This window comes from Molossus molossus, unplaced genomic scaffold, assembly GCF_014108415.1.
Source record: "Molossus molossus isolate mMolMol1 unplaced genomic scaffold, mMolMol1.p scaffold_m16_p_14, whole genome shotgun sequence".
Classification (NCBI taxonomy): Eukaryota; Metazoa; Chordata; class Mammalia; order Chiroptera; family Molossidae; genus Molossus; species Molossus molossus.
Window position 1 is genome coordinate 69,866,534 of NW_023425349.1, and position 26,914 is coordinate 69,893,447.

Here is a 26,914-nt window from a genome sequence, read left to right on the forward strand (position 1 = left end):
CGGTCTCTGCTTGTCTGAATCCTAAATAATCTCTCTATATAATATCTATTCCATGAGCCCTTCATTGACATAGTTCAATTTCACTATACATTGATCTAAGCAGTATGCATTGAATATAGATATACTTTGCCCTTGGCTACATGGGTGAGGGGGAGAAGACGAGTTTGAGATGATATTGAGAAACCTTGGAATCTACAAGCACCTTAAAGATCATCTAATTTAGTGGTTACTAATGGTGGAATCTTCTTATGTAGAAGCCCAATATCTAAATTCTGCTGTGATTAAAATGTGGATAGAGGCCCCAAGCTCCCACCTATGCAATTTCTGTCTCAGAGTCCCTCCTCGGGTACCTATGAAGAACCCTAGGTCCTCAGGGAACATCAGTTTGGAAAATCACTAAATCAAAAGCTCTCACAGATGAGAAAACTGAAGCCAGAGAAACCAAAATTGGAGGATAATGAATCTGTGTAGCTGCATTTGAAAGTAACTAATTTGCATTCCTTTTAAAACTTTCTAAAGGGAGGGGCGGGATCAGGAGGAGGGTGTCTATGGGGGACAATGGAGAAACATCTATAACAAAAATAAATTAATAAAATAAATGAATAATACAGTGATTTTCTCTTGAATAGATTTCATAGTGAGAGGTATTACTGTGAAGGCAAGCTCTCAAAAGACATCTGTCTTAGTAACTGATCCTCACAGAGCTTTCTTAAGATGAGTTTCAAGAACTCCACGTGCGTGGCAGCCCTCACGCCTGTCCTTAGAAGGAACTCTGCCTCATTCTCATCCCCACTAGGAACACTAGGCAAAGGCCCTGGTAATTTTACCTGAAAGGGAACCTGGCCCTGAGTGGATCTGCCTGTGGCTGGTCAGTACTGGGTAGGTTCTTGACTTCACGTAGGAAAAATTTCACAATACAAGTCCAGGTGAATTTTCGTGGGTGTTTATTAAAGCTGGGGACAGTGAAACAAGAAAGGGCCTAAGATAACAGGAGATGGACTAGGTGAGGAAGTGAGCCTAGGCTGGGCTGCTTTGGCTCACTAAGAAGTCAGAGAAAAGGGGTCCTTGGGGACAGGAGCAGGGGGTTTGCCTGGAATGAACTGCCACTGCCCATTGCCACCCTGGCTGCAAGCCTTGTGGGCTCCTTAGAGTTTAGGAGATGCTGCCTGTGAGAAGGGAAGGCACAGGGGAGGGAGAGGGGAAAGGTGCAGTCGTGCTCCTGGGAGGGAGGGCGCACTCTGGGACCTTCACTGCTGAGGGGTTTGAAAGGTTGGGCATTTAGGGAAGGTCTTAGTGGAGAATGTCAATGGAATATTTATTCGGTTTTTTTGTTGATGTGCCAAAATGAGATTTATTCCCTTCATCTGTTCTTGGGTATGGTTAGCAAATGGCACTAACTGGATTTCTGTTATCCATCTCCATCTCCCTAACTAGGCTGATTTAAACTATTTACCCTCTGGTTGGGGGAAGTGAAAACCATTTACTCTTAAGTGTTCATGGTTTATGGAAGATAGGATTTAATAAATGGCTGCAAACTGTTTCCGTATTCCACTTGTCCTGGCTTACTAGCCTGTCTCAGTAATGTGTCCAAGACCTACGATCCAAGTGGGCCAAGAGATGTCTTCTGGCTGCTCACTATGGCCTCTAACTCCAAAAAGGAGGGAGGATTTTGAAAATCATTATTATGCAAATGCACCTCTTATTAGTTAATATTTTTGGTTCCCAGATAAGTAACTTTATCAGCCACAGAAAACAGCCTGAGGCTGCTACCATTTCTTTTCCTGACTAAATCTTCTTTCCTGCCTAAATCTAATGGAGTGGGGAAAATGAAGACTAGGGGTAAATATGAGAGATTCCCGGACCAAATTATCTCCTATTTATTTCCTTGGGAATAGCAAGGTTCTTACGTATCAGGTTATAATCTAGTCAGCATCATCAGAGGTCTGTCCACACTGACCAAACAATCATTTATGAAGCCAGCATCTAGCAGTTGTATGGCACCTTTCTTTTTCAAAGCAGATGTTTAGGAGACACACATTTGCTGGTTCAGTCAGTCTGAAAAGCTGTACTTGTTTCAAGCTTCACTTTTTAAAGCAGCAGTTCTCAACCTGGGGGTCGAACGACCCTTTCACAGGGATTGCCTAAGACCATCGGAAAACACATATTTCCGATGGTCTTAGGAACCCAGACACGGCTCCTCTATCCATCTCCAGGCGGGTCCGCCCACATGCACATACCCCCGCATACAACATGAGGAGCTGTATTAAAGGGTCGCAGCATTAGGAAGGTTGAGAACCACTGTTTTAAAGCATTCTATTTGCCTAAATAAATGCACAGTTTTCCTGCCTTTTATTAAAAACTGAAACCTTCATCTAACCCCACACTCTGGAGCTCATGGCATACAGATGCCTCATACCAGCGGGTGGTTTAGATGCGGGGAGCCCACTCTTCCTGTGTACCCAAATAAGATACAGGTTGGGTGACACCTAGGTCAGCACTCAGGTAGAAACTACCCTACCCCAAGCCATGTGTTATTAGTGGGTGGTTCTCTACCATGTCCTCACCTGTCATTGGTGGGAGTGGGCTTCTTGGGATACTACAAGAACAAGAATTTCCTGAGGCCCCCATGGGAGGATGAGATATGGTGGGAAGCTTTATTGATGACGTAACATTAAGGGAGTTTCTCTCTAGGGTCCTGTCTCCCTCTCTTCCACCATGGGAAAAGTCCCATTTTATCTTCAGAGCTGATTAAAGCCACTGCCCAGGGTCTTCACTCCATATTAAAGTCCAGTCCAGTCCAGCATCTAGCTAGCTTAGCTTGTGTTCCTAGCTGCAGTCCATTGTGTGTGTGGGGGGGGGGTCCACATAGCAAAGGGCCATGTGATTTTTAGGGCCCCATGGCAGGCTAGCACGGGTCACAGAACAAGCAAATGCAAGAAAGAAGGAGCAAGAGAGAGAGTGTCTTTGGGGACTTTGGGAGCTTCACCAACGAGTCCTTCAGGATATCTCATACTTGCAGTGGCTCCACCCTCTAGCCGATCTATGGTTCTCCAGGCTAAACCGGCAGGCACGCATCTTCCCTCTGTCACCCCAACTTCACTGCACATGCACCCATCTTCCCTTTGTTGGACCCCTTTCCCCAGTGATCTGAGGGAATGGACTGGTGGTTCCCTGAAGAATGTAAAATTGTAGCTTCCTGGTGAAGATGCCCAGATGACTGTGCTTATATCTGGCCTCCTTTTACTTTCTTCCTATTATTAATATTAATAAACTAGCTAGTTATGATGGTAACGCATGAGCCAAGAGGAACTGGAAGGATTACTTTCTCCCTAAGTGTATCAGTTAGCTATTGTCATGAAGAAGGAGAAGTATTTTTAAAAGGAGAAGAAAAAGAAGCTGCATCACCCTGGCCAGTTTGGCTCAGTGGTTAGAGCATCGGCCCATGGACCAAAGAGTTGCAGGTTCGATTCTGGTGAAGGGCATGTACCTCAGTTGTGGTTCAGTCCCTGGCCTTGGTCAAGGTCATATGGGAGGCAGCCAATCGGTATATCTCTCTCACGTCAATGTTTCTCTCTCTCTCTCTTCCTCCCTCCTTCCCACTCTATCTGAAGATAAATGGAAAGATATCCTCCAGTGAGGATTTTAAATGGAAAAAAAAAAAGAAGCATTAAAAAAAAAAAAAAAAAAAAGATTCAGTGGCCTAAAATGACAATCATTTATTCTTACCGATCTTATTTAGTTCAGCTTATCGAAACTGGGTTTGTCTAGAGTGGCTTGGCTGTTCTCCATGTTTCTCTTATTCTCCTGGGATCATCAGGCCGGTCCAGGCACGTTCTGCTGGCGATGGCAAAGGCACGCGAGCACAAGCAAACTCGCACGCGCTCTTGAGGTCTAGGGTTTTGAGCTGGTACAGCAGCACCTCTGCCTCATTTTTTTATTGTGGCAAAATACACACAACATAAAATTTATTTCAACCATGTTTAAGTGTACTGCTGAGTGGCATTAATGACATATTATTGTGCAACCATCATGCTCCACACCTCCACAACTTTTTCATCAGCCCAGACTGAAACTCTGTACCCATTAAATAGTAATTCCCCATTTCCCCTTCCCCAGTCCCTGGCACTCACTAGTCTATGAATTGACTACACTATGTACTTCATATAAGTGGACTCATACAGTATTTGTCCTTCTGTGTCTGGCTCCTTTCACTTGATGTTTTCATGATTCATCCATGTTGTCACTGTATCAGAATTTCTTTTATCCATCCATGGATATACATTTGGGTTGTTTTCATCTATTGGCTATCATGAATAATGCTGCTATGACATTGATGTAAAAATACCTGTTTAGGTCCCTGCTTTCTGTTCTTTTGGGTACATAGCCAAAAATGGAATTGCTGAATCATACAGCAACTCTGTTTAATTTTGTGGGGAACTGTCATACTGTTTTCCACAGTGGTTGCACCATTCTACATTCCCACCAGCAATGTACAAGGGTTCTAATTTCTTCACATCTTTACCAACACTTTCTATTTTCTATTGTTGGGTTTTTTAAATAATAACCATCCTAATTTTTATAACAATTAGTGATGTTGAGCAGATATCTTTTCATGGGCTTATTGGCTGTTTGTATATCTTCAGAGAAATGACTATTCAAGTCTTTGCCTATTTTATAATTTGGTTGTTCATGGTTGTTGTTATAGGAATTCTTTATACAGTCTAGATATTAATCCCTTATCAGATCTATGATTTACAAACATTTTCTCCCATTTTGTGGGTTGCCTTTTCAATCTGTTGATGGTGTCCTTTGCACAAAAGCTTTCAATTTTGATGATCTCCAATTCATCTAATTTTTGTTGTTGTTGTTGTCTATGCTTTTAGCATCATACACAAGAAATCTTTGCCAAATCCAATACCATGAAGTTTTTCCCCTATGTTCTCTCCTAAGATTTTTATACTTTTAACCCTTAGATTTAGGTTTTTGACCCATTTGGAGTTAATATTTATATATACTATAAGGTAAAGATTCAGCATTTTTTTGCATAAGGATATCCAGTTTTTCTGGCACCATTTTTTTGGGAAAGACTGTCCTTTCCCCATTGAATGCTCTTGGCACCCATGTTGAAAGTCATTTGTATACGTAACAGTTTGTTTCTAGGGTTTCTATCTATCCCATTGGGCTATGTGTCTACCTTTACGCCAGCACCATGCTCTTTCCATTACTGTTGCTTTATAAGTTTTTAAATCAGGAAAAGTGAGATCTCCGACTTTGTTCTTCTGCTTCCAGATTGTTTTGACTATTTGGGATCTCTTAAGATTCCATCTGAATTTTAAGATAGGTTTTTCTGTTTCTGCAAAAGAACATAGCCTTTGCACTGAATCTGTAGTTCACTTTGAGGACTCTTGACATCTTAATAATAATAAATCTTCCCATGCATGAACATGAGATAGCCTCTCTTTTTCTATGTTTTCATTTCTTTTAGCAATCTTTTGTAATCTTCAATGTACAAGTCTTTCACCTCCTTAGTTAAGTTTATTCTTAAGTATTTTATTCTTTTTGATGCTATTGTAAATAGAATTGTTTTCTTAATTTCCTTTTCAGATTGTTCATTAGTGTAATATCTAACTCACTTTATTGACCAAAGTAGTCACATGGCCAAACCCAACGTCAGGAGAGAAGTGGGGAAGTATAGCCGCCCATTGTGGGAGGGCACTGCAGAGTTACATGGCAAAGTGAGTCAATACAGGCAAGAGTGAGGGATTGGATCCTGTAATACTATACCCCACACTGAGCTTCCTATGCAGATTTTAGCACTATTTTTCCAGGGCCCTTCTTCAAAGTAGTCTGTTCCAACCTCTTCAAGCTACACAATTACAATGAAAGTGTGAAAAAGAAAGGGAGGGAGGGAGGGAAAGAAAAGAGAGAGCGAGGGACTGAAAGGATTGAGCAGACAAAGGACACAGGTAGCAAGGTGCCTAGGTAAATGCTGGTGCCCAGCTGAACAAGTACACAAGGCAAGGAATCAGAAGGCTGTTCGTTGATCTTGGGAAGGTCTCTTAACATCTCTGAGCCGCAGAGTCCTCCTCTGGCAGCGGGCTAGATGATCTCTAAGGGCCTTTTCTCTGTTAACTCTGTACCCTATAGCAATTCTAACAGTGGTGCCCAGGATGGAAAACAAGCCAATGCTGGAAAATCCCTTCTCTCTACAGATCCATAGGCACACACATCCATGCAGGTGGGCCATCCAAGTGTCCCATCTATCTCATTTTCTGCTTTATACTGCAGCTTTATTGGTGTACTTTTTTTCTTTTAATCCTCACCCAAGGATATTTTTCTGTTTATCTTCAGATAGAGTGGGAGGGAGGTAGAGAGAAAGAGAGGGAGAGAGAGAGAGAGAGAGAGAAACATTGATGTGAAGGAGGCACATTGACTGGTTGCCTCCCACAAAACACAGACCAGGGCCGGGGATGAACTGCAACCAAGGTACGTGCCTTTGACCGGAATCAAACTCATAACTCATTGGTCTGCAGGCCACTGCTCTAACCACTGAGCAAACCAGCCAGGGCTGTGCTTTTATTTTTAATCCTGTGTCACTGGGTAAGAGGAAAGACTCTTAATTATCTTAACTGTCCCCAAAACAGTAGTTAACAAATAGATTTTTTTTTAGCTGAAGGAAAGCCTCCAGTATTTTTAATTTTTAGTGATTTATCATGTGTTTTAAACTTCCAAGTAAATTTTCATTGGAGCCAGTTTTCTGGGAACACAACAGCAAATACAGCAAGTACTCTGAAATTAGAGAAAATGAGTTTTCTCTCACAACTGCAATTGGTTTATTTTACTAATTCTATTCTACAAAGCCTTTAGTGGACATGATATCTCAGTTTAATATTTTGGAATTTCAATGTATCAAAGTATGTTCAATGACTATGTAAATAAGCGTAATATTGTAAATGTCCAGTGCTAGCTTGGTAATAGTTGTCTGAAAGCCAAGCTTCTTGACTTATAGAGAAATGAGATCAGTATTTAAAATTGTTTGCCTAGTCTCTGTTGAAAAATTTGGACTTGAAAATCATATAAAGAGTAAAATGAAGGCTGATATTAGATTTTGACTGATTAAAGTTTGATTCTTAACTATCACTATATAGTATGTATTTTTTTCCAGCTCACTGCATTTGAAGAAATTATTTTTTTTATTATTAAATTAGTGTAGGAACTAATTAACTCAAAAAATGTTCAATGAGTAAATATTAATTGCTTCATTTTTTTAAATTATTTTTTCTTTATTGATTTTTAAAGAGAGAGGAAGGGAGAGGGAGAGATAGAAACATTGATGAGAGAGAACATCAGTTGGTTGCCTCCTGCACACCCCCTACTGGGGATTCGGCCCACAACCTGGGCATGTGCCCTGACTGGGAATCGAACCAGCAACCTCTTGGTGCATGGGTCAATGCTGAACCACTAAGCCACACTGGCCGGATAATTGTTTCTTTTCTTTTTTTTTTTTTTTTTTAAGTCAGTACAGGGACATAGGTAGAAAGAGGCACTTTGCGTCCACCAGGAATTTTTACTTAATTGAATAAATAATAGTCACCCTCCCAGAATCCCAGAGTATAAAAACATCTCCTGTTTGCTTAGGAATGGCAGGCATAAGAAAAATGCCCTTGAGAAGACCACAGTGTACAAGTGGCCTCTGGAGCCACATAGACGCTAAAACAACTCATCAGGATGTGCCTTTTTGGCTTTACCAATGGCTTATCTCTCCTTTCCTCTGCTTCTAGGCTGCCCCATCACAGGTCACCCTACCCCCAATATCACCTGGTTCCATGGTGGCCGGTCAGTTGCTACTGTCACAGGATTGACACATCACATCTTAGCAGCTGGACAGGTTCTCCAGGTTGCAAATCTAAATGGCGAGTCTCAAGGGGAATTCAGCTGCCTTGCTCAGAATGAGGCAGGAGTGCTCGTGCAGAAGGCCTCTCTTGTCATCCAAGGTAAGAAACCCTTTGGGCTTTGGTGCTGGGCTTACTTCTTGAACAAGTGACTCCCCCTGGGAATCTACTTCTCTAGTAGATAAAATGATTTCTGATCTCCGGAGGTTCCTGTGGCATGAAAACTGACACTGAACCATGTTTGCCTACCATGAGGCCCTTCAGAAGAGCCACCAGGCCCCACACCAGCAGAACCTGGACAAGCCAGTGCTGCTCTCACAAGTGGGCCCTTCGGCTCCTAATGTTGCGGCTGCTCAGGACCAAGGAAACACTACCATGTAGCAAAGTCAAATGCATTTCCTTTATGCTGGGTGAACTAGTAAAGCACATACACACACGCGCGCATGCACACACGCACATACGCACCTGTGCATGTAAAGTGGCCTGTTAAGAAAAATGCAAATTTTCTTTGTTGATTTGGTTCCAAAATAAGTCATAAGCTGAACCACTTGGTTATTGCCTCCCGCCCTGGAGAGTCAGGGCCGGGGCCGGCACCTGCCCATCACCTGGAGCCTTCAGCTGCAGTCACACACTGCGTGCCCGCCAGGCTCCTCCCCGTGGCCCTGGCAGGGCACAGAAGCCTGTGTGGCTGGCGGTCCACCGTGCAGGAACCCCGGCTGATCCGAAAGCCCCGGGCTGGGCCTGCCGTTTGCTGCACTAAGAAAGTTATGAATAAGCCCAAAGTGGTGGGAGAGGAGCCAAAACTGTCCTCGTTATAGGAACTAAATGAGGCTTTAGAGTTTTCCATAGGCCAGTTGTCCCTGCGGCCTACATGTGACACTTTTAGGGAAAGCAAAATTCTACTGTGTATTCTAAATGGAGGATTCTGTGGGAAGGGACAGACTTCTGTGCCAATATAGCCCATAAAAAAGGAGACCTCTGAGCACATGGGTTTTTCCCTTAAACATCCTCCCCGCCATAGGCTTCCCAGACAAGAAAGTCAGTATTCCATTCTCGGCTGGAAACCGGAGCCCATCTGCAAGATTTGTGACACACAGCTTTGCAGTTTACCGACCCACAATTATTTTAACAGCTTTCCTACCAGTGAGTCCCAGACCTCCAAATAGAAAATCCACAGAAATTGCCTTGCTCAGTGACATCAGTGTCTCACGTAATGGCAGACTCTCCAGAGACGCTGGATTTTTTGTAACATCTACAAAGTCTCACTTGAATCCGCACTTTCAAATATGATGGTTAAGTATCTCTGATATTTGTAGACCTCTTTGTTGAGAAATAAAATCACTCTCTGGTGAGCCAGCTGAGGAAGAGAGTACGTCGGGAAGTATGTTTAGAGCTGTAGCCTCTGATTAGGTACTGTGCCGGGCACTGGGCTCGGCTCTTGATCTCCTTGCATCCAGGCCTCATAGGAACTTGATGTAAGAGCTATTGTGCCATTTTACAGATGAGCCAACTGAGGGGTCTGGAGACCTCATAACTTGCCTAGATGCGCTGGAAAGAGAGCCCACCGAGGGGCAGAGGCTCATGATGCCCTCCCCTCTCCCACCACTGCCCGGCTCAGAAGAAATGTAGAGCATGGGCAGTAATGCTATGTGCTTTTCACCTCCGATCCTCCTTCTGTGGCAGATTACTGGTGGTCTGTGGACAGACTGGCAACCTGCTCGGCCTCCTGTGGGAACCGGGGCGTTCAGCAGCCCCGCCTGAAGTGTCTCCTGAACAGCACGGAGGTCAGCCCTGCTCACTGTGCAGGGAAGGTTCGCCCGGCAGTGCACCCCGTCCCCTGCAACCGGAGGGACTGCCCTTCTCGGTGAGTGTGGCGGAGGCTGGCTCAGGTCTCCCCAGCCCCCAGTAAGCACCCTGACTTTTAGGCACATCGGTGACCAGCCCCTCCTTCTCCAGCACTATGCATGGAGAGACTTCAGGTGTAGGTGAGCTGTTCTCTCGGTAGGCACAGGTTCGTCAGAACTCTGCACCTCGCAGAAAATATCCCTCAGAATGAGCCTCCTCCCTCAACCCTGTTCATTCCCTCAACTCTCAGCAAGTGAAGGGCTTTCCCAGGCATCCCACGTGCCTGAAAACTATTCAGGGAGCAGGCAAATCCCAGGCACTGGCCCGAGCTCGCTCCCATCCTGCAGTGAGAAACAGGCTCTGCTCGTGGAAGAAACGTGTTTGCAGTTGAAGTACTGAGAGATGGGGTTTACTGGCCTCTACCCCAACCCTTCTCCTTCCTTCTAACTTTAAATACCTCTGCTAATCAATACTTCCATTTAGTTGAAGAAATCTTACCTTCTTTTCCACAAAGGGTAGCATCCTGCTAAAGTTGAACTAAGTCTTCATTTCCTATAGTTGTCTCAATGTTGGATATACATTCTCTGCATCCGGGTTCCTTACAGAGCCCAGAATGACACCCATAGTCTCTGCCTCTCACATCTTCCCGAGCTTTGAGAAGCCGGAGTCCCACTGAGCATACCCACCACGGTCTTCAGTCAGTAGCTAAAGGGATAATGGATGGGCTTAGAGTTGCCACCAGCATGGTGCCGTGAGCCTGTGGGGACTTAGCTGGCCCCGAAATGCTCCTTCACTACCTGTCTGTAGGACTTGTGTATACCGCTTAGGCAACCACTCGTGTTTTGCCAGCTGAGTCATAAGGAACAGCTGAAACCAGGAGAGACCCAATGAAATATGACACACACTCATTAATATCAGCAGTTTGACTTGCTGACGGGAAGGTTTCCACAGGAATGATTAATGTCCTTTTATACCCTTCCTGAACTGTAACATAGCCTGTACCTCTCCCCTCTCAAACCCCTCAGCCCAGCTCCTGAAAAATTGCTGAAATGTATATTTGGAAATAAAAGTTGATTGAAATGCAGGCCTGACATTCACCAGGGATATGAGAGACTGGGAGACTGCCCTTGCCAAGCTGTGTGAAATGAAGAGGAGGTCTTGGACATGCCAAGGACTTTTTGATTTGCTGGGGTGATAGTCAGAGTCAATCAGCCTCATTGACTTCTGCAAATGGAATAATGGCTGTGTCTGCTTGGGTTTCAGTGCCCCCAGGAGCTGTCAAACACCTTGTGCCTGCTTCCTAAGTGGCTCTCCTTCTGTGGGTTGGAATTCGGCTTGCAGTCCTCTCCTTCCAGGGCAAACGGAGCAGGAAAGTTCCACCAAACTAAATAAATCACAGATCCAGATGCAGGAGGAATTTGCTCCCTGTCCCTGCTACTGGCCTCTCCTGAGAGCCAGATGTGGCACCACTGGACTTAGGTGGCCACAGGTTCACCTTTGACTGGTTTCCCTACCTCGAGCCTTCCTTGCATTTACGTAAAAAGCTTCGCCCTGGTCGTCTTTTTTGAATAGCTGTGGGCAGTCCTGTTTTGACCCAGATAGGACCCTTTAATTTAGATAATTTTTTCCCGGGTAATAAAATCAAAGAATGCTCCACCCCCGTTTGAATGCAATGGCTGGAAAGTATCATCTTTTCTCACTATTTTCCCCGAACTGTTCCCCCTTCCCTTCCTCTTTGAGAATTATCCCAGGGTGTAAACATGCAAAGAGAACGCCTACATCTTTGTATATGGACCAGGGATTTCAGAGTTTCCCAGCTGACATCTTGGCTCTATGAAAAAAGCCATTTTTCACTGTCTTGGTTGGTCTCACTTCCCAGGATCTGGATTGTACTTGGAACCTAGTGTTCTGGGAACAACCACCTGCAGCCCTCTAAGAGGTACGAGACCTACAGACTGTCAGTCACACAGGTGGGAATAGCTCCAGAAAGCTGGAAGGAACTTGGCATGTTCCTGAGGGATTAAACAAGATCAAATGACACATGGGTTAAGGAGCGGTAGAAAATACAGTGGGTACCAGCAGACAAAATGTGGGCTTAAGTGAGACCCAGACTGCCTCGTGGGTCAGGAGGTGAAACGGGTTTGGATCTGACTTCCTCCTCCTCTGCCACACTGGGGGCCCTTCGGAAGGACCAGGACCGCAGTGCAGTGGGCCTAGCTCGAGGCTGCCTCTGCAAGCTCACGGCCAGTGTCAAGCTGAAGCAACTCATCTTCAGAATAGTCTTTCAAGGTGTAACTTTTTAGTCAATTTCCAAAGAGTATTTGTTTCCTGTGCTGTAATAAATTACCACAAACATGGTAGCTTAAAACAACAGAAATCTATTGTGTATCAGTTTTGAAGCCCAGAAGTCCAAAGTCAAGGTCAGCAGGGTTGTACCCCCTCCAAAGGCTCCAGGGAAGACTTACTCGGCCCCTGCTGATGCCTCTGAGCGCCCCTTGGCTTGTGACCACGTCACTCCATCTCCTGCCTCCGTGATCACACTGTCACCTCCTTTTCTGTATGCAATCTCCCTCTGCCTTTCTCTTATAAGGATACTTGTGATGACATTTAAGGTCTAGCCCGATAATGTAGGATAATCTCAAAATCCTAATTTAGCTGCAAAGACCCTTTGTCCAAATAAAGTAACATTCACAGGTTCCAGGGATTTGACATAGATTTATTTGGGGGGTGGGGGTGGGATTTGCAGCCTATCACTCTGAATATATACTGTACAAAGGGCCATGGCCCCCAAGTTAGCGGCTGTGTGATAAGAGCATGGGGATCTGTGGGGCTCTTTTCCTACACTGTTCCTTTCCCCGAGGCTGACCCTCTGCAGCTCCCTGACTCCTCTTCCTCTCCACAGGTGGATGGTGACCTCCTGGTCTGCCTGTACCCGGAGCTGTGGGGGAGGCATCCAGACCCGCCGGGTGACCTGCCAGAAGCTGAAAGCTTCCGGGATCTCCGCTCCCGTGTCCAATGACATATGCACCCAGCTTGCCAAAAGGCCAGTGGATACCCAGGCCTGTAACCAACAGCTCTGTGTGGAGTGGGCCTTCTCCAGCTGGGGCCAGGTGAAAGGATTTTATTTCAAAGATAAATCTAAAGTAGGAAGTGCCTAGTATGTAATCTGTCCTGGAATATATTCCCTGTGCACTGAGAAAAATGTGCAATCTGCCGTTTGGGGATGAAATGCTCTATAAATGCCTATTAAGCCCTGGCCAGTTTGGCTCAGCGGTTAGAGCGTCGGCCTGCAGTCTAGAGAGACCGGGGTTTGGTTCCCGCTAAGGGCATGTACCTTGGTTGCAGTTTGTCCCCGGCCCTGGTTGGGTCATGCAGGTGGCAGCCACTCGATGTGTCCCTTTCATGTCGATGTTTCTCTCTCTCTCCCCTTCCCACTCTATCTGAACAAAAAATAGAAAAATGTCCTCGGGTGAGGATAAAAAAAAAATTGTCTATTAAGTCAAACCTGTCTAATGTGGCACTTACAACCATTATTTTCTTCTTAATTTTCTGTCTGGATGATCTGTTCATTGAAGTAAGTAGAGTAGTAAAGTCCCCAACTATTATTGTATTACTGTTAATTTCTGCCTTTATTTTATTTTTTTTATTTTTGTGGTACGTGCCCCTAGCAGGAACCGAACCTGGGACTCTCTGGTCCGCAGGTCGACGCTCAACCGCTGAGCCAAACTTGCCAGGGCTAATTTCTGCCTTTATGTGCATTAATATTTGCCTTTATTCTTGGGTACTCTTATGTGAGGTGCATAGATATTTATGACTATTATTTCCTCTTCTTGGATGGACCCCTTCAAAATTATGTAATGTCTTTGTTTCTTTTTACATTCTTTGTTTTAAAGTCTATTTTGTCTGATATGAGTGTTGTTACCCCAGCTTTCTTTTCATTTCTATTTGCATAGAATATCTTTTCACTTTCAGCCTATGTGTATCTTTCTGTCTAAAGTGAGTCTCTTGTAGGCAGTATGTATATTGGGTCACTTTTTTTTTTTAATCCATTCTGCAACCCTGTGTCTTTTGATTGGATCATTTAGTCCATTTACATTTAATGTAATTATTGATATGTATGTGCTTACAGTAAAACCTCAGTATAACAGACGAATTCAGGTGGGGGGGTGTCCGTTAAAGTTGAAAGTCTGTTATGTAATAAAGTAGGTTTTCTGAATGCATATATTAAATAATTGACAAATTACCTATTTTCACTTATGTAGACACGTTCTGTGTAACGAAAATTTAGTATGTGTGAAAAGTTTAATTTCACAGAAAAGTTTTCCTTATATATTATACTAATTTTAAATTTCTACTGAATAGGTCTAGTAAATGCATGCATTCACCAGTCACTGCAAGTAAACAAATGTACACATCTGGACCTTGGCTTAGCACAATGGGAACATCGGCCTGCATGCATTAAAACTGCTGCAGAAAGTCACACTACGAAACAACAGAACCAATTACTGTGTGCAATGTGATCGCATGATAATCATTCACTGAATATTGTTTATGGGCAGTGACTCTTGGATTAAAATATGTAGACTAGCCCTGGCCGGTTTGGCTCAGCGGTTGGAGCGTCGGCCTGGGGTACAGAGAGACTGGGTTCGGTTCCCACTAAGGGCACGTACCTCGGTTGCAGTTTGTCCCCGACCCTGGTTGGTCGTGCGGGTGGCAGCCACTCGATGTGTCCCTTCACATCGATGTTTCCCTCTCTCTCTCTCTTCCTCCCGCTCTATCTGAACAAAAAATGGAAAAATGTCCTCGGGTGAGGATAAAAAAAATAAAATAAAATATGTAGATTATAGGTGTAGACATGTAATATGTATGTTGGCAAAATTATTAGTTTTTCCAACATATGGTCTATTTGTGAAAATTTGTTTAAAATAACAGTGAATAAAAAATAACCTGTTAATTATAAGCAAATTTTGTTTTAAAGCATTTTAAAATTAACAGGGTGTTAATTTTCACATATATTACATATGGACTGGAAATTTTGTCCCTTAAATCTAGGTCCACTAAATCGAGGGTTTACTGTATTGCCATTTTGTTTACTGTTTTTGGTTGTTCTCTATTCCTTTATTCTGCTCTTGATTTCTTTCCCTTTGATTTGTTGGTTTTCTTTAGGGTTTTGATTGGATTTCTTTATCATTTTCTTGGTTTATGGTTACCATGAGGTTCATATATATCCATCTATATGTACAGCAGTCTATTTTAAGCTGGTAGGCATTGAAGTTCAGCTGCATTCTAAAAGCACTACATTTTTACACCCCTTCTATTATTTATTTTGAACATCATGTTTAAATATTTTTGTTTTGTGTATATTTATTGTATTTATAGTTAATTTTGCTACTATTGTCTTTTAACCTTCATATTAGCTCCTTAAGTGGTTGTGTTGATGCACTGTGATTATTGTATATTTGCCTTTACCAGTGAGATTTTTTTTTCTTTCCTATATTTTTTTATTTCTGGTTATGGCCTTTTCTTTTCTTTTTTTTTTTTTAATCCTCACCCGAGGATATTTTTCCATTTTTTGTACAGATAGAGTGGGAGGGAGAGAGAGAGAGAAACATCGACGTGAAGGGACACATCGAGTGGCTGCCACCCGCACGACCAACCAGGGCCGGGGACAAACTGCAACCGAAGTATGCGCCCTTAGCGGGAACCGAACCCGGGTCTCTCTGGACCGCAGGCCGACGCTCTAACCGCTGAGCCAAACTGGCCAGGGCTGGCCTTTTCTTTTCTACATACAGAAGATCCTTTAACATTTCTTATAAGGCTGGTTTAGTGGCTGTGAACTCTAGTTTTTGCTTGCCTGGGAAAACTCTTTATCTTTTCCTCAATTCTGAATGAAAATCTTGCCAGATATAGTATTCTAGGTATTATAGTCCAATTTCTCCACACTTTAAATATTTTGTGCCACTCCCTCTGGCTTGTATAATTACCTCTGAGAAATCAACTGATAGCCTTATGAATTATTTCTTATATGTGACTTGTTGTTTCATTCTTGCTGCCTTTAAGACAGTCCCTTGATCTTTACTTTTGCCATTTTTGCTGCAAAGCTAGTCGAACCAGACCTGAGGAGGGGTGACAGGAGATTAAGACAGACACAGAGACATTTTACAAAGAAAAGCTGGGGCCAGATGGGACACTGCTCTCTGATGGAGGAACAGTGACTCTGAGCTAGTTCAGCATGTTTATTATAGAGCAATAATAAAGGGAGGAAGTTCAAAAACTTCATTATTTTCAAACACCAGATGTTTCCACCAGCCTCTGAACTCAAGGTCGAGACATTCTTGCTCGAGGCTCAGAATACTCCTGCGTGGGCCTTGCCCGCATCACAGGATCAACAAGAGACCCTGGCTCAGCCTCTTTCCACACATTTTATTTATAGTATGTCTGTTCACTTTCCCAAGTTAGGAAAGTTTCCAGTCATTATTTCTTCAAATATGTTCTCTGCGCCTTTCTCCCTTCTCTTTCTGAATTCCTACAGTACGAATGTTAGGGCACTTGACGTAGCCCAGAGATCTTTTATACTAATTTTTTTCATTTTCCTTTTCTGATTGGATGATTTCCACTATTCTGTATGCTAATCCATTCATTCTTCTGTATTAACTAATGTATTTTTTCAGTTATTGTATTCTTCATCTCTGATTGGTTCTTGATTACATTCTCTTTGTTGAAGTGCTCTGAGTTCCCCTATTCTAGTCTCAAGTTTGTTGAGCATCTTTATGACCATTTCTTTGAATTCCTTTTTTTTTTTAATCCTCTCTTGAGGACATGTTTTATTTCTAGAGAGACAGGAAGGGAGAGAGAGAAACATCCTTTCTCTCACACATCCTACTAGGAATCGAACCCATAACCTTCTTGTGTACGGGATGATGCTCCAACCAACTGAACCACCCGACCGTGGCTCTTTGAATTCTTTATTAGGAATTTCTCCAGAGTTTTTTCTAGTTCCTTTATTTGAGGAATATTCTTCTACCTTCCCATCTTGTTTGACTTTCTGTATTTGTTCCTATGAGATGGATGGAATGAAAAAGTGGTTTCTGTTTCAATGTGTGTCAGAAAGTTTGGGCAGGCCAGTTGTTGTCAAGGCAGGTGCATGTGGTGCCTGGCCTGAAGGAGTGAGTTCCGGGAGGCTGGTGTGTGCATGCTAATCCAGGTGGGGTTGCCTGGTGTAGACGGGCTGCTCAGTGCCTAGTGTGCCCTGTTGCTTTAATTATCTGTTGTCAGAGCAGGGTTGCTCTGCACGCTTGCCTCTCAATGCCCTACTAGCTGCTCCCTTTCTCTGGGTGGGGCAGCCCTGTGTGTGAGTAACACAAAGTTTTGCTAGCTTTGAACTTTCTTCATGTGGGCAGGTCCACGTGTGCATGCAGCAGTGCCCCACTATCTCTGCACTTTTTCTGGCTGGTGCAGTACTGCATGTGGGGATCTCAATGTTTTGCAAGCTCCGCACTCTCTCCAGAAGGACAGCACCACACGAGCACACAGTAGCACCCCACTATCTCTGGACAGAGCAGCCCTGCTAGTGGGTACTGCAGCATTTTTCTAGCTCTGCACTCTCTCGGGGGAGTTGTGTGTGCAGCACAGTGGATGCATGAAGCATCACCCTGCAGTACTTGCCAGCTCAGTCTCTGGGTAGAGGGGTCTTTTGTGTGCATGCTACAGTGCCCTCCTGTTTCTGCTGGCTCTAGCTCTAGCTCTAGCTCCAGGAGGGGTAACTGTGCACACACTGTAGCACTCTGTATGTCGGCCAGAGAACCTGGATAGAGCTCCCGCCCATTATCCATGTGCAGGGGAAACACAAACAATGGTGCTCAGCAGTTCCTCTGGTCCTGAGTTGTTCTCTCAGCTGCCAGAAAACTCTCACAGTTCCCCCAAATTTCTCTATCCAGTCTCTCTCTCTCTTGCTTATTGTGTAGAAGCTGTTCAATTGGCTCAGAGTCATTTCTTAGGAGAAACTGCTCTAAATACAGGTGCACATTCAATGTGTTGATGGAAGAGAGCAAGCTCAGTGTCCACTTAAGCCACTATTCCTGAACCTGGTAGCATGTTTTAGAATATGTTTACTGTGTTCAAAACCTATTTGGAGACCTACTGAGCATCAAAGAGCTGTCTTCCAGGACTGATAATCAGCTGGTACCCACCAACTGTGTGGTAACAACTACTATGGTTTGTCAGGGGCTGAAGCTAGTTGGAAGGATGATCATTCTGATTGGTTGTTCTCTGAACCATAGCACTAAGCTTGGCCAACCCAAAACAACCACAAGACTCTTAATTCTTTATGATACTGTATGAACTAATGTGACAATGCTTTGGGGCAGATAGCAACTCAAAACTTATTGGAATTGGCTATCCACACATTGCTGCATTCATGTCCCTCCACCCCCACCTTCAGGTGTGCTCTTTGGAAAACAATCACTTGGAATTTCCTATCTAGTTCTTACATTGCGCCATCTCTAATGAAGATCAAATGTTATTTGGGGAAATGTGGCCACATAATTTACTGGTAATGCATAAGCCATTTGTGTCCCAGGTGAGTCTGGGACATGCTCAATGCTGGCCAATCGACACATTCAGCCAGAGGCTCTTTTCTGGCACCTCCACCAACCCCCACTTATTTCTAGTGACCTAATGTATGTGCTGCATAATCAAAGATGCATGAACTCCCCCTTGTTCCCACGCCTAGGGGATATCATCTTTCTCTTACCTGGAAAAGTCCACTTCTGATAGCTCTCATTCAGCCCAAGGGAGCTCTGCCTTTAGGCTCTCAACTTATTGGCAGCTTTTGAAATTAAAATTGGGACTACATCTGGCTATACATGGGAGAATTTTCTATATTGTACCATTGAGGTCCATCAAGGGGACATACACTGCACCTTGATCATTCTCAGTAATTATTTTTCCTAAAAGAGAAAAATAGGTCTTTCCCATCAAATACTCTCACCCCTTCTTATAGCTTCTAAAACTCTTTAGGCAAGTATGTCTCAAGTTTTAATGTAAATCACCTGTGACTCTTGTTAAACATGCTAATTCTGATATGGCAGGACTGGAGTAAAGCTTTGGATACTGTTTTTTGTTGTTGTTTTTTTATTGAGGTATACTTGGCATATAACATTAGTTTCAGGTTTACAATGTGGTGAGTCAATATTTGTATACATTGTGAAATGATCACCAAAGTCTAGTTAACATCTGTCACCATATATAGTTATAAAAAAATTTTTTTTCTTCTGAGAACTTTTAAGATCTACTCTAAGTAACTTTCTAATATATAGTACAGTATTATTAACTATAGTCGCCAAGCTATACATTACATCTCCATTTTCTTAATGGAAGTTTCTAACTTTTGGCCCCCTTCACTGATTTTGCCAATGCTCACCACCAATCTGTCCTTTAAGGGTTTTTTTGGTTGTTGGTTTTTTAGAATATACATATAAGTGAGATTATACAGTATTTGTTTTTTCTTCATCTGGCATATTTCTCTAGCATGATACCCTCAAGGTCCATACATGTTCTTGCAAATGGCAAGATGTCTTTTTATTTTATGGCTGAGTAACATTCCTATGTGTGTGACATTCTCCTTATCCATTAATCAATTGATGGACACTTAGCTTGTTTCCATATCTTGGCTATTGTAAATAATGCTTAGAAAATATCTTAAGACAAGTGAAAATATGGAATGCAGAGAAAGCAAGAAGAAAATTTATAGTTGTAAATACCTGCATTAAAAAAGAAAGATCTCAAATCAACAACCTAAATTTATGCCTTAAGGAAATAAAGAATAGAATGAAGATATGTAAAATTTTAAAGAGAGACACAGTAGAGAAAAAAATCAATGAAACCAAAAGTTGTTTCTTCCAAAAGATCTAAAATAGAGCCACTTTTAGCTATATTGACTAAGGAAAAAAAGACACAAATTAGTAAAATTTTAAATGAAAATGGTAACATTATTGATTTTACAGAAATTTTAAAAATCATTATATGAGAGCACTATGAACAATTATTCACCAGTAAATTGGATAACCTAGATGTAATAGACAAATTCCTAGAATCATATAACCCACCAAGATCAAATCAAGAAGAAATAAAAATATACTTATAACAGTAAAGAGACTGAATAAGTAATCAAAGACATCTCAACAAAGAAAAGCCCTGGATCAAAAGATCTCGCTGATTAATTCTACCCAATACTGGAGGTGTTTACACCAATCCTTCTCCAGTTCATCCTAAAAATCGGAGGGGGACCCTAATATTTGATAACTCATTCTATGAGGCCAGTATTACCCTGATACCAAAGCCAGACAAAGAAAATACAAGAAAACTAAAGACTAATATTTCCTGTTGCAGAAATCTTCAACAAAATACAATCAAACCAAATTTAGCAGCACATTAAAAGGATTCTACATCATGAACAAGTAGGATTTATTCTTAGAATGTAAGAATGGTTCAACATATGAAAACCAGTCATTGCAATATACCACACTGAAAGAATAAAGGGGGAGAAACGCATGGTCATCTCAGTTGGTACAGGAAAATCATTTGTCATAATTCAACACCCTTTCATGATAAAAACATTCAACTAGGAATGGAAAGAAACCACCTCAAGACTATATATGAAAACTCACAGCTAACAGCATACTCAGTGGTGAAGATGGAAAACTTTTCTCCTAAAATGAATAACATGACAGGGATTCAATGTCTGCCACTTCCATTCAACACAGTATTGGAAGTTCAGAGAATTGGGCAAGAAAAAGATTCCAAGTTGGATAGGAAGAAGTAAAATTATCTTTATTCATAGATGACATGATCTGATATATATAAAAATCCCAGTAACAATAATAAAAAAAAAAGATCTTAGAGCTAATAAATTCAACAAAGCTGCAAGATAAAAAATCAATACATAAAAATCAGTTGTGTTTTTATACACAAATAAAAACAATCCAAACAGAAAAGTTAATTCAATTTATAGTAGCACCAAAAATAATAATAGGTATAAACTTAACCAAGGAGGCAAAAGACTACAAAACATTACTAAAAGATAATGTTAAGATGTCAGTACTGCTCAAGTTGATCTACATATTTAATTCAATTCCTATAAAAATCCCAATGGCTTTAATTGCAGAAATAAAAAAAAAAATTCTGTAATTTATATGGAATCTTAAGGGATTCCCAAATGACCAAAACAATCTTGAAAAGGCAGAACAAAGTTTCAGGTTTCACACTTCCTAATTTCAGAACTTATTACACAAAGTTACAGTAATCAAAACAGTATAGTGCTGGCATGCAAACAGACACATAGACGAATGGAATGGAATAGAGGCCAGAAATAAACTCTTGCATATATGTGCAGATGAAGTGTGCCAAGATCATTCAATGAGGAAAGGACAGTCTTTTCAACAAAGGCTGCTGGGAAAATTGTATATCTACATGCAAGAGAATGAAGTTGGATCCTAACCTTACACCATATACAAAAATTAACAAAATAAAGACTTAAACATAAGAGTAAAAAGTCAAACTCTTAGAAGAAAACAGGGAGGGGTTTTGGTTCCTGTTATTGGTTCCAGGACCCCCGCCCCCACCACAGATACCAAAATCTGCAGATGCTCAAGTTCCCTATATAAAATGGTGTACAGCCTGGCCAGTGTGGCTGAGTGGTTGAGCATTGACCTATGCACCAAGAGGTCGCCAGTTTGATTCCCGGTCAGGGCACGTGCCCACGTTGTGGGCCTGATTCCCAGTGAGGGACATGCAGAAGGCAGCCAATCGATGTTTCTATCTCTCTCCCTCTCCCTTCCTCTTTCTCTCAAATATCAATAAAGAGAAAAAATGGTGTACATCAATGCATACAGTCAGCCCTCCACAGACTCTCAACCACGGGTCAAAAACAGCACAGGTATTTATTGAAAAAAATCCACATATAAATGCACCAGCACAGTTCAAACTTGTGTTGTTCCAGGATTAACTATATTTATAAATCACAACTCTGATAAAGGATTAATATCCTGGGTATACAGAAGAGAACTACAACTCAACAAAACACAAAGCCTTGAATAGACATTTCTCTAAAGAAGATGTACAAATAAATGGCCAAAGACAAGTGAAAATATGTTAAACATGACTAGTAATTAGGGAAATGCAAATCAAAACCACGATGAGATACCCCTTATCAGCCACTGGGATTGTTATTACAAATTTTTAAAAAGTGTTGACCAAGATGCAGAGAGATTGGAACCCTCGTGCACTGTTGGTGGGAATATGAAATGGCACAACTGTCATGGAATGTAGTATGAAGGTTCCTCAGAAAATTAAACATAGAATTACCTTATGACCCAGTAATTCCACTCTGGTTATATGCTCAGAAGTACTGAAAGCTGGGACTTGAACAGGTATCTGTACACTAATATTCATGGCAGCATTATTCACAATAGCCAAAAAGTGAAAACAAACCACATGTCTATTAACAGATGGACTAATAAACAAAATGTGGTGTATACTTACAATGGTACATCATCCAGCCTTAAAAAAATTATATATATGCTAAAATATGGTTGAACCTTGAAATTAAGTAAAAATTAAAATTATTAATTTGACACAAAAGGACAAATACTGTGTGATTCCACTTAAATGAGGTACTAGAGTAGTCCAAGTCATAGAATCAGAAAGTAGAATGGGGGTTACCAGGGACTTAGAGAAGGGTAATGGGGAGTTAGTGTTTAATGGGTACAGAGTTTAGTTAGGGATGATAAAAAAGTTCTAGAGATGAATAATATTGACAGTGTACAATATGAATGTACTTAATGCCACTAAACTGTACATATAATAGTTAAAATCATAAATTTTAAATTATGTATCTGTTTTATCACATTTTTTAAAAACTCCCAGTTGTTGGGGTCAACGGGCGTTTTTAGATTTTCCCTGACCCTCCTGTGTCTCTATGGACCCTTCAGAGCCCATCTCTTTATGCTCTGAGTTCACACCTTCTAGCATCCCTTGGTCAGACAAACAGATGAGATTTGATTGACGAGACTGTGGTATACTCCCCTATAGCAGAAGGAGCAGTAACTGGCTTTGGGCACAGTTGCCTGACCTAAGGCACTACCTTTACCTTAAATCCTTTCCTTCAGTGGTTCTTAAACTTTGAAATCCTTTGAGCATCTGATAAAAGTTGGAGCCTCTTGCTAGAAAAATGTCAATAAACTCAAGATTTCTGCTTATAATTTTAAGGGTTAATAGCTCCCCTGAGGTTCCCTAGGAAGTCCAAAGACCCCTAAAGTAAGGACTTTTATTCTAAAGGGACCTGCAAGGGACTCTGTTCTCTTACTCCAATAGCAGATGTCAGCTCAGGGCCTGCTGCCTTTGTATCACCGACACCATGGTTAGGGGTATTTACTGTGAGGGGCTCCGGCTCTGCCAACTCTAGGAAAAGTGTGACAGTCTCCATGAGCACATATCACGAGAATATAAGCAGGAACTAACTATACATACCTAAGTCTGCATTTGCTCAGCCATCCTGGGTTTAACCTCGAGAAAATGAAGCCAAAGGAAGGAAAGAAGTGATGGACTTAGTTACTTGGATGAATTTAGCAAGAAAACAATAAATTACTCTCTCAACTAAAGGAGGGACTTCTTTAGAGGTCTTCACCTCTAGAGGTTACCAGTTCCTGGCACATTATGCCAAGAAATCTTTCACGTGTTGAATCTGGGAGGGTTTGACATTCTCTGGCTCTGCATCACCATTAGCCCGTTTGCTAGCAGATCCTCCCAGACCAGAGGAGAGCTAACTGTCCCACTGTGGCAGAGGAAACATGCCAGTGAACGTCCTTTAATGGGACCAGACGGGCAAGATGCATGATCCGAAAGCCTCAAACAAGGCCCAGCACGTGTCCCATGCAGCCCGAGTACTGCAGCCTGCCCCTTGACTCGGCTGACATTATATGTAAACATCACCTTTTTCTGCTTCCCAGTGCAATGGGCCTTGCATTGGACCTCGCCTAGCTGTGCAGCACAGACAAGTCTTCTGCCAGACGCTGGATGGCGTCACCTTGTCGTCAGAGCAGTGCAGCGCCCTTCCGAGGTAAGAGGAAAGCTTGCACCCCCTTCCCCTAGCATGCACCCTAGCCCGTGTCAGTAGCACAGAAAGATGGTGGTAAGTGAACGTTTCTCCTCCAGTCTCCCACAGTCCCAGGGGTCAAGTGCCTGCCCTTTCACTCAGTGCGCCCTCAGCCACTGGCCTCCTCAGAGGCGGTCTCAGTGGTAGCCTTGTGCTTGCCGGATGGGCGAGGCTGGGCTCTCCTTTCTGGGAGATGAAGAGGTGCAGCCTCCTCTGGGGGAAGCCTGACACCAGAAGAGACCTGACCCGCCCAGGTGGGCAGGAGGCGAGGTCCACGAAGTGGCACCAGATCTTACAGGCTCCAGCAGCCCCCCGCACTCCTGTTGACCTCCCTCTAGAAGGTATGCAGACCAGAGGCCCTATGTAGCCCCCATTTCCTGTCATGCCTCCTTGTAGGTGTCCCCCTGAGGTGAGGGCCCCAGTCCCTGAAACTGGCTCCAGGTCTGCCTCTGCCAACCCACACCCTGGGGAGAGCTTATTCTCGGTGAGGTAGACATTGTAGAGATGAACAGAGTCCCAGTTAGAGGAGGTGGCCTTCTGAGATCTTACAGCCGTTCAGTACCAGAACGAGATCAGAACCCAGGTCTGGCGGCACTGGAAGGTATTGGGTTTGCAGCACTGTTTTCGCATCCAGCCCCCACGGAGGCAGACCCTAACCGTGCCACCCTCCTACAGGCCCGTGAGCACCCAGAACTGCTGGTCAGAAGCCTGCAGCGTACACTGGAGGGTCAGCCTGTGGACCCTGTGCACAGCGACCTGCGGCAACTACGGCTTCCAGTCCCGGCGTGTGGAGTGTGTGCATGCCCGCACCAACAAGGCAGTGCCTGAGCACCTGTGCTCCTGGGGGCCCCGGCCTGCCAACTGGCAGCGCTGCAACATCACCCCATGTGAAAACAGTACGTTCCAATCCCAAAGGGCCTTCTGCAGACTCCCCGCAGGGCATCAGGTGCAGAGGGCATTGGATCAGGCTTCCCAAGGATTGTGAGCTGGGGCTAGAGTTAGCTATTTTCAGAGGGGTGCATGGGTGTGTGCAAGGTATGTGTACACATATCCAGCCTAAGGACTCCATCCTGGCCGAGAGAGCCAGGTGCATTGGCCAAGTGCCGAATGAAGTCAGCCTCCAGCTCACCTGTAGTCATTTGGCCGGTGTGCACAGGGGACAACGGGGCAGTGGCTTTGGGGGGCGGGCTGCTACAGGGGAAGCACTGTTCACACTAATGCAGCACACAGAGGGCCTTCCGCTCAGCAGGCCCTGCACCCGCCACGGCTGTGCTTTTCCTAGAACAAGGACCTGCTGCTGACCGTCTCCCCCCTCCCCTGCCCGTCTCCCCCCTCCCCTGCCCCACAGCCACCGAGGGGACTGCACCCTGCCCTTGGGATCTGAGCCTACTCAGCCCAGCACCAGCATTTGTATCCCTGTTGGGAAATCTATGTTTTCTTCCCCTGGACCCAAAAGAAATTGGAGGTGCTTCCCCCAGGGAAGAAGACAAAGCGTGAGGCAGAGAATAGGGGACTTGGACATAGTGCCCTTCTCTCCCACCGGGCTCGCGGAGCATCACCGCCCAGTCCCCGGCCCTCTGCACCGGGGAGGGCTGGGCGTCCTCCTGCGTGGGCTGACCCACCTTGGTGGGCGGAGCTCACCACACTCAGTACAGGCGCTCAGTGACAGTAGTTCACACCCACCATGTCAGTCTGAGATGTCCACAACCCAAATCAGCACCAGTCCTGAAGATCCAGCTCGTCTGGGCCAGCGACGCGGAGGGGAGAGGTTTAGGTGGAGAATACAAGGAAACGAAGCTTCACAGGGAAAGGAAGGCTCGCGTTCTGGGGCACGAGGCCATCGCCTCACTTACCTGCTACCTCGAAGTGGAACAAAAGTCAGTCCTTCTGGGAACCATCTCAAGGAGGAGAGTCACTTAGTTAAATACCAGGCGAGAAGTCAAGCTTGCCAGGGAGGTGAGGGGCCCTAAAGGGAGGGCGATGACACACCGCGGGGAAGGAAGGGCGCTCTCAGACAGCAGGTCAGGGCTGGGCCCCAGCTCGGCCTGTGGGCAGCCTGGGGCCCCGCCGCTGAGCCCCACTGGGGCAAGGCCAGCACAGAGGAGCTGGACAGCCGTGGCCCCTGCAGCACGGGTGTCTGGTGCCCAAGGCAGACCCAGGGAGCACTCAGCTGGCCGCAGCCATTAGCCTCTGTTTCATGTTTCCTTTCTGTCCCTACCCCTCTCCTCCTCTCCCAGTGGAGTGCAGAGACACCACCAGGTACTGCGAGAAGGTGAAACAGCTGAAACTCTGCCAACTCAGCCAGTTCAAGTCTCGCTGCTGTGGCACCTGTGGCAAAGCGTGAAGACAGGGCACAGGGAAGACTCGACCTGGCCGCACAAAGGACTCACGCAACCACCTTGGACAGAACTTAAGCTTTCTTCATTTTATTTATTTATTTCCCCTCCCTGCCCCCAACCACACACACCTTCATCCATCCCCCTCCCCCACGACCCCCAGACATGAGGACCTCAGCATGTCTTCTCTCGGTTAGATGGAGGACAGAATGTTGGGAAAGGACAGACGGAGGTCTGAAGGAGGTTGCAGAGTAGACCGAGCCAGACGGTGGGAGCTCCCCTGCAAAGCTCGCTCCCTCCCAAACCTGGGTCCTGAAGAGACCTGGGAAGTGCAGGCACAGCCCCTGGGGACAGCAGGGAGCCAGCGCTCCAGCAGGCAGGAGGGCAGGGTCCCAGATGGTGTGAAAGGCAGGGGTCCAGACTGTGGACAACCGCTGGGTCTTTCCAGCAGTGCCCTGAATGCAGGAGGGTGCTGCCCCGTCTCCTCCTCTGCCTTTGCTCTCGGCCTCAGAAGGGCAGGCAGGGAGGGGCGCACCATGCTGGGGGCGGGGGCACAGAGCAACGAGAACTCAACACACGGACACGTAGGGGGAAAGGGGGAGACAGTCCAAGTAGGCCTAACGCACACAATGCAGAAAATGAAGTAGCAAGGGCAGTGGGGACAGAAGTAAAGAGAAACCTGTGCGTGT

The 26,914-nt window shown here is 44.3% G+C and overlaps 1 protein-coding gene across 1 annotated transcript in view; it reads left to right on the forward strand.

Moving 5' to 3' along the window:
- The window catches only part of ADAMTSL1 (ADAMTS like 1), a 696,807-nt gene extending 670,086 nt beyond the window's left edge, over window positions 1–26,721 (forward strand). Inside the window, exons 25-30 of the mRNA XM_036260364.1 lie at window positions 7,782–7,994; window positions 9,576–9,756; window positions 12,640–12,847; window positions 23,744–23,853; window positions 24,565–24,785; window positions 26,127–26,721. Of these exons, the coding sequence (XP_036116257.1) occupies window positions 7,782–7,994; window positions 9,576–9,756; window positions 12,640–12,847; window positions 23,744–23,853; window positions 24,565–24,785; window positions 26,127–26,233 (1,040 nt within the window). The 3' untranslated portion in view covers window positions 26,234–26,721. The remainder of the gene's footprint in view (window positions 1–7,781; window positions 7,995–9,575; window positions 9,757–12,639; window positions 12,848–23,743; window positions 23,854–24,564; window positions 24,786–26,126) is intronic.
- Window positions 26,722–26,914: the final 193 nt, after the last annotated feature.